At 43.2% G+C, this 17,804-nt stretch overlaps 1 protein-coding gene across 9 annotated transcripts in view; it reads left to right on the top strand.

The window, feature by feature from the left end:
- Positions 1–17,804, top strand: part of RAPGEF4 (Rap guanine nucleotide exchange factor 4) — a 299,086-nt gene that overhangs the window by 220,031 nt on the left and 61,251 nt on the right. For all 9 annotated transcript variants that reach the window (XM_057743995.1, XM_057744000.1, XM_057743996.1 and 6 more), the window contains 4 exons: positions 12,198–12,282; positions 14,677–14,737; positions 16,498–16,574; positions 16,991–17,137. In XM_057743995.1, coding sequence (XP_057599978.1) covers positions 12,198–12,282; positions 14,677–14,737; positions 16,498–16,574; positions 16,991–17,137 — 370 coding nt within the window. The remainder of the gene's footprint in view (positions 1–12,197; positions 12,283–14,676; positions 14,738–16,497; positions 16,575–16,990; positions 17,138–17,804) is intronic.

The following is a 17,804-nucleotide window of genomic DNA, read 5'->3' as shown; positions in this document are numbered from 1 at the left end:
GTGCATTACACCAAGTAGACCGTCAGTAAACCTTTGCTGAGTGAATGAATGAACAAATGAACATATAGCCCCGTTCTGACATCCCCTCGGTTCTCAGTTGCTTCAAGGGAGACAAATACCATTTGATTCACAAATATTTTTGAGCATCTATCAAAGAGGTTTAAAGTAGTAAAATGTTTCCTGTCTTTGGAGAGTTTATAATCCAATGGGATAGGTACTCCCAAATTACATTCAGATGCAACGAACATGTATTGAGTGTCGGCTGTGTGGAAAGCACCATGCTGGGAATTTCATGCTAGTTGTGTGATTCACCCTCACAAGAGCCTGAGAGCTGGTTTCAGGAACCACCCTTACAAATGGGAGCCTGTGTGTGTGGCTTCTTTTTTCTTCCATACATTGCATTGTGCTTGGCAGCCCAAAGATTCTTTAGAGAAAATTACACTCCAGAGTTTGGACTTTTCCCGCCTATCACTGGCTGTTAAAGTGTGGGTTTCACCAGCATCCCAAGATACATCATTTTGGGTGCCCTTAGGATTTTCCCATCTTTTCAGATTTTATGGAACTGCAAACGTTGGAATTGGGCTAGTAGTTCTTCTTTTGACTCAGTACTCTTAGCTTTCCTTTCTATTGGAATGATCGCTCCTAAAAAAGTGAAAAAGAAGGAATCTAATTTTATGAGACAGACTTTCAAACTCTACACACATACACACCCCCCTCATTTTTTATCTGATAACCTTTGGAGCTTCTACTGTATTTAAATGGAAAGAAAATAAGCTGAGTTGATCAAGAATTGCTGGTGTCACTGCTGTCCTTGAAGAGAGCAGCTGAGCACTTTGCTCCTGGGAACTTGAGGGTATGTTCACAGGTCCTGGAAGTGTTGACTTTTTACTGCCCAAACTGCCAAGTCATTAAGAAACGTGGAGGCATGAGATGCATTGGTTCCATATTGACCAGGGTAGGACCCCCAACATTGTAACTCAGCACAGCTGCATTTTATAATAGTCACCACTGCCAGAGAGGTTGCAGAACTCTGATAATTACTGGGAAAGAAATAACACAATATTCTTTGATGAGAAGATTACTTTGAGAATTTGATTGTATAATGAAGATGTTGCTTTGAAAGGTACTTCCTATTGTTCTGAATCTGAGACTCGCTAGCAAAAAAAAAAAGTGTCACTTGTTTTGACAGGCTACTTAGAAAAATTCTCTGTTTATTACATTCACTGCGGCATTTTAACTGTCAAACTATGAAAGAATGTTCTGTAGTTTAAAAAACAGAATAATAGAGCTTCAGGGGAAATTTTTTGGCACACTCTTGTTGCTATTGGTGTTGAAAAAAAAACATACATTCTGAATGAGAAAGTAGCTTTTTATGTGGTGGCAGGCAGAGTGACTCACAATGCCCATCCTGGTTTCGCAGGTGCAGACCTGGCTGGCATTTGGGGGCAAGAACAGTGACAGTTTGATGGTGCTGTTGTTGCAGCTTCCAGACAGGGCCATCAAACCTAAAATGAGCTCTCGGAGCTTATTGTTATGATTTTGCTTTGTTTATAAGTCCAAAAACAAGAGGTTCCCCTGCAGCAAATAGATACAGTGGAGACCCTTACCAGCAGAAACATGCATTTTGGCTACCTTTGAGCAGGTACTTTGGAGAGTGGCCATGGGCAAAGAGATGCGGAGTGAGCAGGTAAGCGGAATGTTGTAAACTTGAGGCCAGCTGGATTAAAAGAGCCTTCAAGGAGACAAAGAAGGTCCTTGCCATCCAAGCCTCCCAACTTCTTCTCCCAAGTAAAGTGAGACCTAGTGCTCCACTGTTTAGAGTGGCCTATCAGAAATCAGCCTAAAGGCAGGAGGGAAATGAAATAGAGGCCATCTCCCAAATCTAATTCTAAGTCTGTCTGCAATTTTGAAATTCCCTAAAAGCCTAGAAGCTGCAGTCATTTGGGCCTGAGCAGAAGGGGAAGAAAATGAAATTTAAAAAGATATATATAAACACATAAAAGAGAATTGTTGGCGGGTTCTGGAGACTTCCAAATGGGTCAGAAACTCATAAGCTTGAGTTCATCTATTTCATGCACTCGAGTAATATTTTCTAACATATACTATGGGGCATACGACTGAAAGGAAACAATTTAAGGTAATCAAGTGATATGAGACAATCCCAGAAGGGGAAGGAAGTGTCCATTGGCTGCATTGACAACCTCCACATGCTGTTCCACACACTTGCTCTAGAGGGCACTAGAGAGGCTGTGTATTTTCTCTTCATTGGCAGAGCCTGTTTTAATGGGATTTTTACCTGTCCAAGCTGTTTTTGAGGGTGTAAAATTTGAAATCCTGATAATTATAGGGAAACTTGTTTCCTCAGAGGAACGCAGATTAGCAAGCCTAAAATCAGTGGTGCTTAGGGTTATGTTTGGATTTCTGTTGGGATATGCCAAGAGAAGTTTCAATATGAAGTCCATCCCTAGATGCAAATCAGATGAAAAGAGAAGCATGACTGAAAGAACTAATTTTTATGAGATAAAAACATTTACTGTGAATCTTTTGCTTCACGTCATGACAAACTTTGCCTTTGTTATTCCTGGAAAGATTGCTGTGCCCTAAGTGTAAGCTTATGGAATTTACCAGAAGAAATGATTGTATTAAGTGGGCTGTTTCTTGAGTTTAGACTTGCCTCCCCCCTATGAAAGCAATTTACCACTTATTCCTCATGTTTACACACCCAAGAACCCAGCCATTGGGAGAAAGTAAGATGGGTTTAGCTGCCATGTACGGTTTAGGGATTACTCTAAGATTGCATCAAGATTTTTATGACTTTTTTTAAATAAATTTATTTATTTATTTATTAATTGGCTGTGTTGGGTCTTTTTTGCTGTGTGTGGGCTTTCTTTAGTTGTGGTGAGTGGGGGCTACTCTTCATTGTGGTGTGTGGGCTCCTCATTGCCGTGGCTTCTCTTGTTGCAGAGCACGGACGCTAGGCATGTGGGCTTTAGTAGTTGCAGCACATGGGCTCAATAGTTGTGGCGCATGGGCTGAGTTGCTCGGTGGCATGTGGGATCAAACCCGTGTTCCCTGCATTGGCAGGCAGATTCTTAACCACTGCACCACCTAGGAAGCCCATGACTTTTTATTGTTAGTCAACCTGTTCATTGTATAGACAATTTGGAAATTACTGAAAAGAGTCAAGGAAGAAGAAATAACACCTGCCAATCACGTCTTCCAGAGATAATTATTCTTAACATTTTGGTACCTATCCCTCTGCTTATTTTCCAATTCTTAACTTTTTATACTTAATAATATGTCATGGCATTCTCCCTTAACCTTAAATATTTTTTAAAGGTGGGATTTTTAATAGGTGCTTAGTAGTCCATCCTCTGAGTGTTCCTCAGTGCATTCAGTTTGTCATTGTTGGATGTTGAGGTTGATTCTCAAGCCCTTTCTTCTTTTTTTCTAAATTTATTTTATTTTATTTTATTTTAATTCTTCTTTTTGGCTGCTTTGGGTCTTCATTGCTTCTGGGCTTTCTCTAGTTGCGGTGAGCAGGAGCTACTCTTCTTTGTGCTCTGCGGCATGTGGGATCCTTCCAGACCAGGGATTGAACCTGTGTCCCCTGCGTTGGCAGGTGGATTCTTAACCGCTGCATCACCAGGCAAGTCCTTAAGCCCCTTCTTCTTAACAGCAGCAGAAAATAATATTCTAGTGCTCTTATTCCCAGAACAAAGAAAGAATTCCTAGCCTGGCAGGGACGCAGGAATGGGGATGGGGCCAGAAAGATGTCAAGAAAGTTCCAGCAGAGAACCGAAGGATGCCCAGACCAGCAGTGCTGATAGATGTGGTTGGAGAGTTAGGCTGTCAGATTTAAGAGGGTCTGCTTCTGTGTCCCTTGGATATTACTGTATAACCCTTTGGGGCACCATTGACTAGTTTAAAGGGAGATGTGGTATGGCCGGCTTTGCCGTAGGTAGGTTTCTTTGCTGTCTGTAGAGAATGGATTGGAGGGGCTGAGACTAAAGACAGAATGCCAGATATTGTGTTTTATGAGACTAGGATTAATTATATTTTAAGAATTTAGTGACAGCATTTGAGATACATGCATTGGACCTGAGTCAGCTAAATAAAGTGAAAGTAATACTAAGCACAAGAGCCCTGGATTCTAGTCTTCCCAGGTTACCAGTAAGTCCCCCAACATCTCCAGGTTACGAATCTCTTAAACTGTGAGTTTAATACCTGCTTACTCTCTCCCAGTTTCACCAAGGGATTGCAAATGGAAAAATAAGTGCAGTAGTATTTAATCACAGCCAACATTTATTGAGCACCCATGTGCAAGGCACCGTGCTCAACAACTGTCTAATTCAGTTCTTTCAGTAGAACCATGAGTGGTTATTAACGTTATCCCTTTTCTGTGGATTAGGAAAGTGAGGCTTAGCTTATGTCACTTGCCTGTGTTCATCCTGAAAGTGGTGACTCAGGATTTGCTCCAGATCTTTCTGACTCTGGATCCTGTGTTCTGTTCTGTGGTCGACCACCTGTTCCAGGACCAAAAGTCTTCAAAATGACCTCTTGGCTTTATTCTTTGAAGATTATTGAGGAAAGAGGTCATGGAAATCTGATTTTAAAATAATTATTGCAGACTAGTCTCATTTCATTAAACTATTACTGTATAGACCTAGATGAAGTACAAATGTACTGTAGAAAGAAATTATATCAACACACTAGTCAGAATCACAAACAAAACTTAACAAATAAAATGAATCACACTATTTTATCTAGTGACCGCACATACATCACCTCTTTGAGCCTCAGAATAACTCTGTGAGCAGAGTAGGACGAATGTTATTATCCACAACGTACAGGTGGAGAGATTGACCTTGGTAGATGGTGAGTGTCTTCCTTAACATCACACAGTAGTGGATGTGGCTGAACTGGGGACTGAGCCCATGTCTGCTTACTCCAAATCCAAGTTCATTCATTTTTTTTCATGGATAATCTTTCCTCTCTAACAGATTGCCTCACCTTCTTCTTCTCTGGTAGATTTACTGAATGAGCAGTGGAATCCAAGGAAATATGGATAATCCATATGTCCCCGATTCATGAAGAATAAATTTTTATAAGGAAAAATAATACATCCACATAGCATCTCCTCAAAACACATTTGCATTTTCTATCTGACATATACGTCTCATACACAAAGGCAAGTAGCTATACTATTTGCTTCCATCCAAATCTGTTTGTTTTTCTCAACTTGCTGCTTAGGTGTTTTAAAGGAAAATATTTATAGTTGCACCTTTTAAAAGGTTTGATGGTACACTTCTATCATGCCCTCATAGTAAACACTTTTGTTGGGAGAATTTCTGGTATATTCGGTTTCTAAACATGAAAAACCTCAAATCACGTTGTCCCCAAAACACTTAGCTCTCAGATGCTCTAAATTATGGAACCCTTACCCCATGTCCTGATGGGGATGACGTCATTTCTCCCAAATATTCACGAAGCTTTTACCCTTAACTGCAGTTGTAAACTGTATTCATTTCTAACTTCGCAAAAAAGGGATGAATCCCTGTGTGCACAGGCTTTGCTGTCAGAACTAGAAAATGCCTGATTGTATCTGATAAACTTAAAGTGTCCTTTTATGGGTTAAAGGTTGATGGGGGGGCGGGGCGGAGTGTATCAGGGAAATGCTCAGACAGAGCTGGGCAGGACACCTTAGATGGCCGGTCACCAGGCTCCTGGAATGTCTCAAACACTTAATTGCTAACTATTAGAAGCGAGGGTCCTGGGAGGTGAAAAAAGAAAGAAACACGTGCTGGTTTGTTAGGCAAGGGGGTGGAAAACCACACCAAACCTTAAGGGAAATGGATGAGGTCAGATCTCAAGATCTTAAGAGTGTTGGGAAATGATCCACGCTTGAGAAATGACTTGAAAGCAGGAGAACCAGGTGGGTTGAGGTAGAGTGTTGCCACCAAAATAAAGCATTCCACTCCCAAGAAAAAAATAATAAAGCATTTCCTTTATTTTGACGCTTGATCAGGTCTTACGTAGATATTTATAACGTTGACTTTTCTGGGTATTTTCCCCATGCACCAGGAACAAGTCTAGGAGAACTGGGTTGTTTGCCTTTCACCTGCCTAGGTTACCACTGGCCACGCCAGTGTACCTGCTTGGTGCCTGGACAAATCCCTCATTTTACCCACGTTCCAATAGCCAAGGAGCTCTGTCTCTGACCTTGATAAATTCCTTGATAAAACTGTATTTACCAGCAGCTTCCAACATCACCTGAGTCCTCCCATCCTTTAATGTATAAAATGCCTCTCCCTCCATTCCCGTTTATTATCTTGTCTGTAACTAGACATTGCTGCCGGAATGCATCCCCTGCAGAAACTAGGCCTTTCCACAGCGGGACCCAACAAATCCACATCAGTGTGGCACCACGCAGATTTGTAAAGAAGCAGGGATGCCTAATACCTCTCCCTGTGACATCCGGAGAAGGACAAGTAAAGACCAGGTACATTCACCGGCTGCCACTCAGAGCAGCCGGAGAGTCGATTCACTTCCCCAGCCTCGCGGGTCCTCTGTGAAGGTGCACTGGGAGTTCCCTCCTCCTGCTCAGGGCACAGTGTTCCCTTGGCTCTTGAAAGCCAAATTACCTTCAGTCCTCGGGACCCTTTCATTACTGTTTGAACAGGCTGGGGGCTGATGTGCAGGATCTGTTCTCCAATTTTTTCCCTGTCCACCCCGCAAAGACCAAAGCATGAGAGGTACTTAATGCCACTGTTTGCCACGACAGACGCGCTTTTAAAACGCACCTTTGTTCAATGATTGTGGTGGGGAAGCGGCCGGGGTACATGGAGAGAAGAAGCTTTGTCCGAGGCCAGAGCAGAGAGGTGAGTCTTTTCTGAGACACTGGATGGCACAGCAGCTCTGAGCTGGCGACTCGGGCAAGACTCAGGGGTCCATCTGGGATCGGGGAGGGGCTCCCATTTGACTTGGTGAACACAGGGTGGCCACACCAACTTTCGCGCCGTCTGGCCTCCTCCCTGAGACCTTGTGCAACTTTCAACCCTAACAACATGTTGATGGAAACACCTCGTGGCACACCTCTCCCGAATGCTTTTGTTGCTTTGTTAACTGTGAATATACTCATTTTCTAAAGCAAGTCTCTTCACACCTTGCAGTCCTGACTTCTCTCACCTCGTTAAAACATGTGCTGTAAACAGGACCAAAAAGGTGGTTGCTACCTGCGTGGATCGCCCAGTGACAGTGGCCTGCCCTGTGATGACACGGACCCCTGTAGACCACAGGCTTGTGTTTTTTTTCCCTTTTTTTCCCCTTTCATTTGGAATGTTATTTAGGACTTGGAGACTAAACTGTTTCTAGGCTTTGTTCCATTCTGTTTCAGATGGCTGTCATGGGTTTCTCCAGGGCATCCAGCGAGCCCCGTGGAAGTCTTTTTTTCTTCGTTTTGGTTACTGATGAGTGGAGGACCAGCGGTAGAATAAGTTCCACGTGGGTGTCTGTGGGTTGGCCATCTGCACCCCACCCCTGAAGGCGGTGGGGGCCTTGCTTCCAGACAGGCCTTGCTTTCTGAGAGGCGTCTGGGGAGCAGGCAGGTTGAAGCCACCCCCGGCTTCCCACTAGTTGCCAAACTAAGGAGGCTCTCCCAGGAACAGAGCCCTTCCCAGGAAGGCCTCCCTGGGAGAGTTGCCACTCCTTTCCCTCTACTGTGTCTGGCAGGAGGGCCCACGGCTCTGCTTCCTTCCCCGGCTCCTCCTGGGCATTCGTCTTAGAGAGCAGGTCTCGAGCTGTAGCCTGGCGGTAAACCCTGGGGCGGGCTGCTGCTCGGTGCGTGGAGGGGGAGGGGGCCCGGCAGCCCCGTGTCCTGAGTGGAGCATCACTTTCACGAACCCCTGGGACCCTCTCCTGCCCTTGTCTTACCAGCAGTGCTGTCTTCCTCCCGTGGTGGTGTTCTTCTGTGAGTCTGGAGCTGTGTCCGCCTCCAGGCATCCCTCAGCCATACTATCCCTCTCTGCTTCCTATCACCCAAGAATTCCTGAAATGCTTGGTAGTACTGTTCTGTGGTTTGTTGTGGCGGCGTTATTTATTTTCAGTGCTGTTTTGGATTTTAAAATATCTTTCCTATCAGACATTTAGCATGGCAGGCAGAATTCTAAGGGGCCTACCCAACGGGTGCTGCTTGGTCTTTGAAGGTCATCTGCATCCGGGCGCCCACTGATTTTGACTTAGACTGACTTCATCTGGTCTAAAAGGGTAATTTCTTAAACCTGAATGAGTAAATTTATAATCCTACAGAAGAATCTGTCTTTCCTGTCTTTGAATGGGATTTGGAGTCAGAGGTGAGGTCCAGTATTTTCATCCTGTCTCCTCCCTCCATCAGTAATTAAATACTTACCGTGACACCTACGTGTGCTGTACCTAAAGTGAGTTGTGTCATGGGCACCTTGTCTTACTGGACCTTCAGTGAGAAGGATAACGGAGCTTAAGCCCCTATTTCCTTCAGGCCCCGGAGCAAGAACTGGTCATTGGTACTGCTGCCATCTCTCCGGGGCAGACCCTGAATTCAGTGTGAATCGTGAGAACGTGCGCATGCTTTCCTCTGATGAGACGCACTGAACACACCCTCCCCCTTAATAATGCCATCCCGCACGTGTGCTATATTTCCAGTGTGTCCGTGCTTGGTGTATATTAACTCATTAGATCTCTACAACAGTCCTGTTTATTATCTCCTTTTTTACAGAGGTAGGAACAAGGAATTAGACCCACTGGGCACCTAGGAAGTTCCTGCTTCAGTTCTCAAGCCCTGTTTCTGTTTTTAACTCAGTACCCTTTACACTCCCAGACGCTGCTTCTCTTGAGAAGAGCAGTGTAGAGTCATGGATTTTTAAGCAAATCACATCCTTCACAGTATGTTGTAATTGCCACAGTAGTTGGACCACGTGCCGTGGAAGAATAAAGTTTGGAGAATGAGTTTTACCTAGGAGAGAGGACATCCAAGCTGGGCTTGAGGCAGAATAAAAAGAGAGGAGCATGTGAAGAGTGCTGGAGGCCTGAAAGAGCATCATCGCATGTTCGAGGACCAGAGAGATGTCTGGTTATGCCTGGAGCAAAGACTGTAGGTAGCCATGAGGGAAGGTGTGAAGAGAGAAAAGACATGGGTCTAGTAAAGTCAACTGAGACCTGCTTTAAAAGAGCCTTGTGTGATGATGAGGGAGCACTTCTGGACAGACTGAGCTTGTGGCAGTTGTGGGTTGTCTGGGAATTGATGGCCAGGAAGCTATTGGAGCTCAAGAAAGAAATCTGTTTGGAGATAAAGATTTAGGTCTCGGCATGATAGAGATGAAAGCTGGGGACTTTTCCCAGGGAGAGAAGGTTAGAATGAAGTGAGAACAGAGCTGAAGGCAGAGCTTGGGGGCACAGCACAATTCAAGAGGTGAACAAAAAACAGCATCCCATAAAAGACATTGAGAAGAAGTGTCTGGAAGACCAGGAAGAGAGCCAGGAGGGCAATGGCCTGGGGGAGGAGAGCTTCAGACAGTGCTCAGTAGTGTGGGGCAGTGGGAAGTTGAGCAGGTTTCAAAAATACCTTGAATGTTGCTGTCTTAACCTCTCTTCTCCCACACTTTGGTGCAGGTCCTAAGACTAAGTGGCTCAAAGGGCAGCCTTGACCCACGACGTCAGATTTTCAGTGTGCTGCATGGAGGGTCTGACAGAGTTCATCATCATCCGTTTTAACTCTTGGATGAAATGCAGTGATTTTTAATATAATGGGATTTGTAGACCCTAAAGGCAGTGTTTATTTTTTTAATCTGTAAAACTTGATCAGTGTGGATTTCATGTTGATATTATGTGAACCTGCTTCCTAAACTCATAGAGATCTGCTCCCCGAATTCCAGCTCTGAATCTGTCAAGATTTTAGAGCTAAAGTCTAAACCTTTCTTTTCCCAGCTAGGTTTTTCTTCTCCCTCCATAACATCCCACCCAACGGAGTTGCGAATGAGACCTGGCGACCGTTTTCTCCTTCAGCCAAGCTTCTAGGAGGGTCCATGCTATTTGCGGCTGATGTCAAGTGCTGCTCCTTGTGCTGAAGAGCCATAATCCTATTACGCCCACCTTGAGACTTGCACGTTAGCTGCCTCTATAGTAATAGATGGACTGAGGTGACTCAATTGGCTTTTAAATCTCCAAGGGTCCTAGTTTCAAAATCCCCATGTCTAAGTCAAGTAGTAGATTAAGCCCCTTGCTAAGAAGGCCTGGCTCCTTCAGAGTCCCTGTGGCCACAGCTTTTCCTTCAGTCTCTACGGGTCCCTTACTTTCTGCGTTCCACTAGATTGGGGCACAGTGTGTCCTTAAGTGGTATCCTTGGCAGGAGGTGAACCTGGCTGGCATCTCCCTGGGTCATGGATTTAGTACCCGTCTTTGTACAGGCAGGATTAGGAAATATACCCTCTGTTGTTTCCATAAGAGAAGGATATCGTATTCTTTTGTTTATGTTAAAGCTGTCCTTGAGGAGGTCATGCCCAGGGTATGCAAGGAGTTTTCTTCCTCCAGTTAGCTCCCGTTTGATCTGGAATATGGTTGCAAAATTATCTAATGCAACTATTTTAGAATATTTACAATTCCGTTTTGATAGCTCAAAGTACTGAGTTCTAGGTGTAATTTGCTGAACCAAGTATCATACTTAATTTGTAAGTTTGTTTTCCTTATGCAAGGGTTTAAGTTTTGAGTATCACTTTGCTGGATTTTTTTTCATTTACACAAATATGCAGATGCCTTCCCATTTGCTGCTTCCTTTAGCTGTCACATCTCTCTCAGGAAGACATTATCCCCAGTTTACAGAGGAAACTCAGCCTCTGATGCACACAGCTGATGAGCGGTTTCACCAAGGTTACAACTTGATCTTCAGACTCTAGATCCAGTGCTCTGCTCATACACCAACACTCCCTGAATTTATTTGATCAAGGAACACTCTTTAAAATACAGTGTAATGATGGAACTCCATTGGCAGCTCATTGAGGTGTAAATGTTTAATATACAGGAACATTAAATAATACCACACATTATTGCAATTGGAGGACAAAATGCATAAAACAGACTATGATTATATAATAGGTAACACTCATGACTACAGCAGTTAGCTGAGAGTGAATGTCACATGCCCATCAATGTGGAGCTTGACTTCCTAGCACTCTCAGAATTAATAACACATTTGTTTTTTAGTTTCAGAAACATATTAGGGTTCCTTATATTGCAGAGCGCAATAGAAAATCCACATTACTGACCAATCATACCTTTTACCATTGATGTATAATTAAATATTATTAGTGAGTCCAGAATTACTATGGACGTGAAAGATGATCGGGAATGCACTCAGCCCTCCCACGCCCAAGTGTCCATAACACCCCCAAGCCCCATCCTTAAAGGCCGACTGTTAGATACTAGTTTTATAATAAATTATAGGGAAAAGAGCTATATACATAGTGTACTGATTAACGTCTCATGGAACAGCAGTCTTCCGTGGAACAGAGTTTGGGAAATGTGGGTGTATTCTTCCCTTCTTTCCCTTTCTTACTAACCCCACACACTACTATTTGCCTTCTGCTCATCTCACGCCCTCACTCCCTCAGGGATAGGTGAGGAAATGTTGTCTATATACATCCTTTATTTGAGTCCTGTGGTGGCAGCATATTACATAACCCAAAACGGTAGTGACAGCAGCACTACTATTCTTTTAGGCTAAGATATCAGGATCCCAAGAGATTTGGATCGATCATCCAGTTGATTGAACCAATTATTCTTAGTGATGCTAAAAGATGTTTGTTGTGATTGATTAAGGTAGTGATGAAAAGCAATTTTGTAGAAGAATCGTCTACAGAGTAAGAGATAAGTTAGCCAACTACAGTGTGAACAGAGATGCTCTTCCCTCTGAGATGGAAGAGAAGGGGACTATGTGCACTTCTGATTTCTTCCGTGTCCTTCCATCAAGGAACACATTTGTGTCAAAAATTCCTTTAAGAATTATCATAGCATAATCTCTCCCTCTGCCAAAGTTTTTTTTTTTTTTTAATCAGGATTTCTCCTAAGAATCCCCTGTACATGTTACTGACCCCTGAAGCCACCTCTTTATTTCAAGCTTTAGTGATGACTTTTATCTCATTATTTCTTTGTTACTTTTTTCTTTGTAGACCTGGCCAGAGGACTGTGGATGACCTAGAAATTATCTACGAAGAACTCCTTCACATTAAAGCCTTATCCCATCTTTCTACCACAGTAAGTTGTCTCTTAGCTGAGCATGGTGGGGTACAGGGGGTGCAGTTTGAGTTAAAAGCACTGTTAGGACTGAAGGAGGGTATTATAGTGTGGGAGTGGGGCAGGAATGCCTGAATTCTACCTCATACACCACCCCTGCTGTCTCTCACGAGATGCTAAGGAAGTTATACTCACATACAATCACCAAAAAAGGATCAAATGTTACCAAGTTATTGGTAGTTGCCCTAAACACCAAGGCAGCATGATGTGAGTAGAATTGGCACATATGCTTCAAACTTCCTGAGTCTTGGAAGCTGCATACTTAGACAAGAGAGCCAGGCCATAAGAGGGGTTTTCAGTCCTTTCCACGCAATATAGAGCCATGTGGGGTGGGGGAAGAGAAGTCAGGATTACCGGCCCTGACCCAAGGGCCCAGCTTCACCCAGGTTTGTTGCCAAATTGAGAAAGGAAGTAGAAGGTGCAACAGAGCATTAGTTCAGATATTTTAGGGCACAAGAACAATACCTGCTCATGGAAAATGACCCAATGGCTGTATCTGACTCTGAACGTTTACGTGACTAGGGTATTTAGAAGAGCAGTAGACAGAAATGTCTCCTGCCATAGGAGGAACATAGAAACACGATTTCCAGGCAACGCAAGTCTCCTATATGCTAATAATTCAATAATAACAATAATAATAATAATAATAGAAGTTGTTTCAGCATCTATGTATCATATAATGTGTTCACAGATTATATGCTGGGCTCCTCAGCAGTATTCTATCTGCCTCATCTGTGTTTCATTCCCAGCTCATTAGGCAATATTATGCTGTCACTGTCACATGGTAGCAATGCCTATAGTCCCCGCCCTGGGGGGTAAAGTTCAGCTCTCTGCTAAGAGCAGTGAAGCCTTCACCACAACCCCAAGCAGAAGGGCTCCAGACCCTTCCCCCTTCAACCCAAACAGGCTGCCTGTACATCCCTCCCCCTCCCTGCACTACTGGAGGCCCAGAAGCTTGCTCATGTACATGGAGTATGCAGGGGTCTGGTCCAGCCCAGCCTCCCCACCCTCCCACCACAGCCCTGTCATCTTCACTGTCTCCATGGGGGGAGAGGTCTAGTGCCTGGGGGCCTCACCCAGGGAGCTCCTGCATCTGTAGGGTCAGCGGCCGCAGCTCCACAGGCTCATGCTGAAGAGGGAAGTGAGGGAAGACCCCCTTTCCCTACCTGTGACCTGGGTCTCCAGCATGCATGTGTTCTGACTTCCCCAGCCTTAGCAGAATTGGGAGGACTGTGGATAGCAGAGAAGAGGGGTCTTCTACCTCAAACCCCAGGTACCCAGGCACTGTGGAAATTCTCCGTTTATTTGGTTCTTAGGCAGATAGAGCCATAATTTGGAATTTAAAAAAATAGCTCACACATTTAAGCTTAATTGTTCAGGTTCAAGACATTGAGTTTTCCAACATGTTTGCAGTGATGCATGATGTGTGATACAAGAAAGAATCCCCAGGAGCAAGAGGCGTATGATATCGTGGATGCGCTCACCCTCTCACCGAGACGAAAGATAGGCAGAGAAATGGCCTGATTCATACATATGAAGCCATGTTTTAAACAATCTCTACGGAGATTGTCTTGTATGAATTAGCTTATAAAATAGCTTTTGTGAAACTTTTAAGGATCCAGTGGCACAAGACATAGAAACAACCTAAATGTCCATCGACAGATGAATGGATAAAGAAGATGTGGTACATATATACAATGGAGTATTACGCAGCCATAAAGAAGAATGAAATAATGCCATTGCAGCAACATGGATGGATCTAGAGATTAGCATACTAAGTGAAGTTAAGTCAGACAGAGAAAGACAAATATCATATGATATCACTTATATGTGGAATCTAAAAAAATGATAAATACAAAGGAACTTATTTACAAAACAGAAATAGATTCACAGACATAGCAAGCAAACTTATGGTTATCAAAGGAGAATGGAAGGAGGGATACAGTGGGAATTTGGGATTAACGGATACACACTACCGTATGTAAAGTAGATAAACAACAAGGTCCTACTGTACAGCACAGGGAACTATATTCAATATCTTGTAATAAACTAAAATGGAAAAGAATAAGAAAGAATAAATATATACGTATAACTGAATCCCTTTGCTATACATTGTACAGCAAATCACTTTGCTGAAACATTGTAAATCAACTATACTTCAACTTTTTAAAAATCTAAAAAAAAGAAAAAAGAATCTAGTGGCACATCTAGCGGAAGTGGTTCTAGACGGGAGGAGCAGCAGAGCAGGGTGGGAGGCAGCCGTATGGAAGTTAGCACGGCTCAGAAAGAGAGCAAGTGCCTCCCCAGCCCCCTAAAATCTGGCCTTTCCCCACATTCTTTCTCTTTGTCTTCCAGGTGAAACGGGAATTAGCAGGTGTTCTCATTTTTGAGTCTCACGCCAAAGGAGGGACCGTGTGTAAGTGAAGGCTGTAAGCGGGCGTGGGGCCTGGCTGGCCCCCTCCCGAGGATGTGCCCCGGGAGCCTGACAGCACAAATGCCCCTTTCTTGGGCCTGGGTCTGACTTGCCAGGACGTCATGTGGCACATTTGTTTTCCTGGACCTGTGACTGTTCCCAGCACGTGTCCGTGGCTCTGCAGCCCGGTGGGTTTCGGGTGCCAACATGGGAGCGGCTGCCAGCCTGTATCTCCACTTTCTGCCTCCCCTGCTGCCTCAAGGCGGTGTTTAAAGAGGGTGGGCTGAAGTCAGTGCTCTTCAGGGGGGGCCCCGGGCAAAACCTTTTCCCAGCGCCCTCACTTCAGCGTGCGGCTTGAGAAGAACGAATCTGTCTCTTGAGAGGCTGGTTAGAATGGCACCCTATCCTGCTTTCTTGTTCTTCTCTCATTTCCACTGTCAGCTCCCTGCCTGAGAGAATTTGTTTGCCCCGAATGTTTATGCGGTACTAATACATAGCGTCTCTCCAGGACGCACACTGTAGTTTAGTTCTGAGATCATATTTGGGAGCAAGAAATTGAAATCGCGTATCAGTAAATATGAGCAAAATTATTTCCTCTGGCATTTCGCACTCACCCTACAAAACCCTTCTTGGAAAACATGGTTAGTGGTGTATTCAGGTCAGAAAATGCCTCTTCTAATTCTCCTGGAAAATCATAAGCACCAGCATGCTCTGTTTCTCAGGAGTTCTACAATAAGGAAAAATTTCACACCATTTGAACGGATACTTCCTTAACCTAGTGAAATGTAGAAAACATTTTTAATGGACACCTGTTAACTTTTCAAGAAACATTCTTTGGAAAATCTTGCTCTTTCTTCAGACTGAGTTGTGTTAGTCAAATAAGCAGAGACCATGAATTGTAAAAGCAAAAAGAATTAAAAGTGATGTTTCAAATATTTTACTTTTAGTCATCAAAAGTGGTATTCCTAACATATTTACTTTAATAAGAATGTTGTTTCTTTACATTTTAAAGGTTCATTTTAATATTTTTTTAATTTTTATGATCACTGATGACTTACAGTTTCTCTTATTCTTTTCATTCAGTCTTACCGATGGTTATTTTATCATGAGATATTTAAATATTTCAAACAAAAAACTAGAGGTTCTTACAAACACTTTTTTAAAAAGCACTTTTTATCAAGTACGAATTACCTTACGCCATATTTTTTTATATTTTCATTTCTTATATTTTCTAAAAAATGAAATTCTACATTTGAAGATTCCTCGTTCCCTCCTTTATCTCATTCTTCTCTTTCCCTCCCCAAGGTAACTCGCCTATATGATGTGGTTATCGTTCCAACCCATTTTTTAAAAATACATAGATATGTATCCATCAACACTATGTAGTGCTGATTTGCATGTTTTTCAAACTTCACTTTACCAGTCAGATTACTTTTAAAAACTATGTTTTATAGCTTAGTAAGTTTTGATGAATTATGGGGGGAAGTGTATTGCTTTAAGGAATGGATTGCTGGTGAGTTGATATCTAGTAAATATGTATCTTTAGGGCATAGCAAGGAGTGCAGTATTTCTGTTCCTTTCATGTTCTAAAGAAAAGGAAGTAATATTCCACCTCAATAAGTTAGTATTTGCCAGGAATTTTTTTCCCTTCTGGAATGAAATGCATAATTCTGGGGACTTAAAAATGATGATTTGATAAGCTGTAATTTATACTGATGTGCTTCTATTCTTGTCACATGTCTTTTCATCTTTTTGTTATCTAGTGTTTAACCAGGGGGAAGAAGGCACCTCCTGGTACATTATTCTAAAAGGATCAGTGAATGTAGTCATTTATGGCAAGGTATATATATCTTTTTTTCTTCTAAAACTTTATTATGCTCCATTTAGTAGTGGATCTAAGTGTTAACAATGTAATGCTACAATTAAACTTACTACAACATTGTTACTCGATGTAGAAAAGACATTATAACATCTCTAATCATAAATTATCTAAATTATTATACTCAGAGTAGTATTGAACTTTCTGGGGCTCGTGGATTATAATATATACATTTAAGTTAGACCCTAGCCCATATTACTCAATGAAAGAAAAATGAAACATTATAAGTATGTGATGCCCCCCTGCCCTTGGCATTCCTGGATACAGCCTGTTGATATATGCAGTGTTCTGGGGTAAGTGGGGCTTGTGATGTGAGGCTGGTGGCTCTTTGTGCTGTTTCAGGGATCACCTTCATCTGGATGTTTTGCTTTCTCCAGGGTGTGGTCTGTACCCTGCACGAGGGTGATGACTTTGGCAAGTTAGCGCTAGTGAACGACGCCCCGAGAGCTGCCTCCATCGTCCTGCGAGAAGATAACTGCCATTTCTTAAGAGTAGACAAAGAGGATTTCAACCGGATCCTGAGGGTGAGTCTGAGGTGCATTGTGGCTGAGGGGCATGCCATTTGCATTTTTACCAGATAAGTGAAAAATTGAGTGTAGTGCTAATTGAACAGCTCGGTGATTAATGAATGCTCTAGGGCCAAAGAGCCTTGCTTACGAACTTGGTATGTCCAATGTGCTGCTGTGGCTTCTGGAGTCCAGAGGTGACCTTCCAGTAAAGCTGCAAATGTGCCACACTGTGGTGGACCAAATAACCCTGCACACACCTGACCTGGTCCATGAGAACTGAAGACGCTTAGGAATGCCTTGGCAAAATGTCAAAGTCTGAGGCATTTCTCTTTGCAGTCCTAGGCTTCCCCTTTTGTGTCCTTTCCCGCCTCCCTCTCCATGTCTTTCTCTATCCTAAACCTCCTGTCTCTTCCCAAGTCTGAATCTTTCTCATATCCTCACACACCCTCTGGATTTATCAAGTGACTATATTTTAGTGGCAGTTCGTACCCACCATGGTTACTCCAACCAAGCATTTTCATTTCAAGTGCTTTATGTCAAATTGATTCACACTAAAGGAATTTCAGACTTCGGCCAGTAGGTGAAGGATAGTTGGGGTGGTAGAAGAAGCCATGAGATTGTACTTTGAGATGGCTCTGCAGACGGGCCTAATGGAAGCTTGTTAAAGTGTTGGTGAGAGTGG

This window comes from Hippopotamus amphibius, chromosome 8, assembly GCF_030028045.1.
Source record: "Hippopotamus amphibius kiboko isolate mHipAmp2 chromosome 8, mHipAmp2.hap2, whole genome shotgun sequence".
NCBI lineage: Eukaryota > Metazoa > Chordata > Mammalia > Artiodactyla > Hippopotamidae > Hippopotamus > Hippopotamus amphibius.
This window is presented reverse-complemented; position numbering and strand designations above follow the sequence as displayed.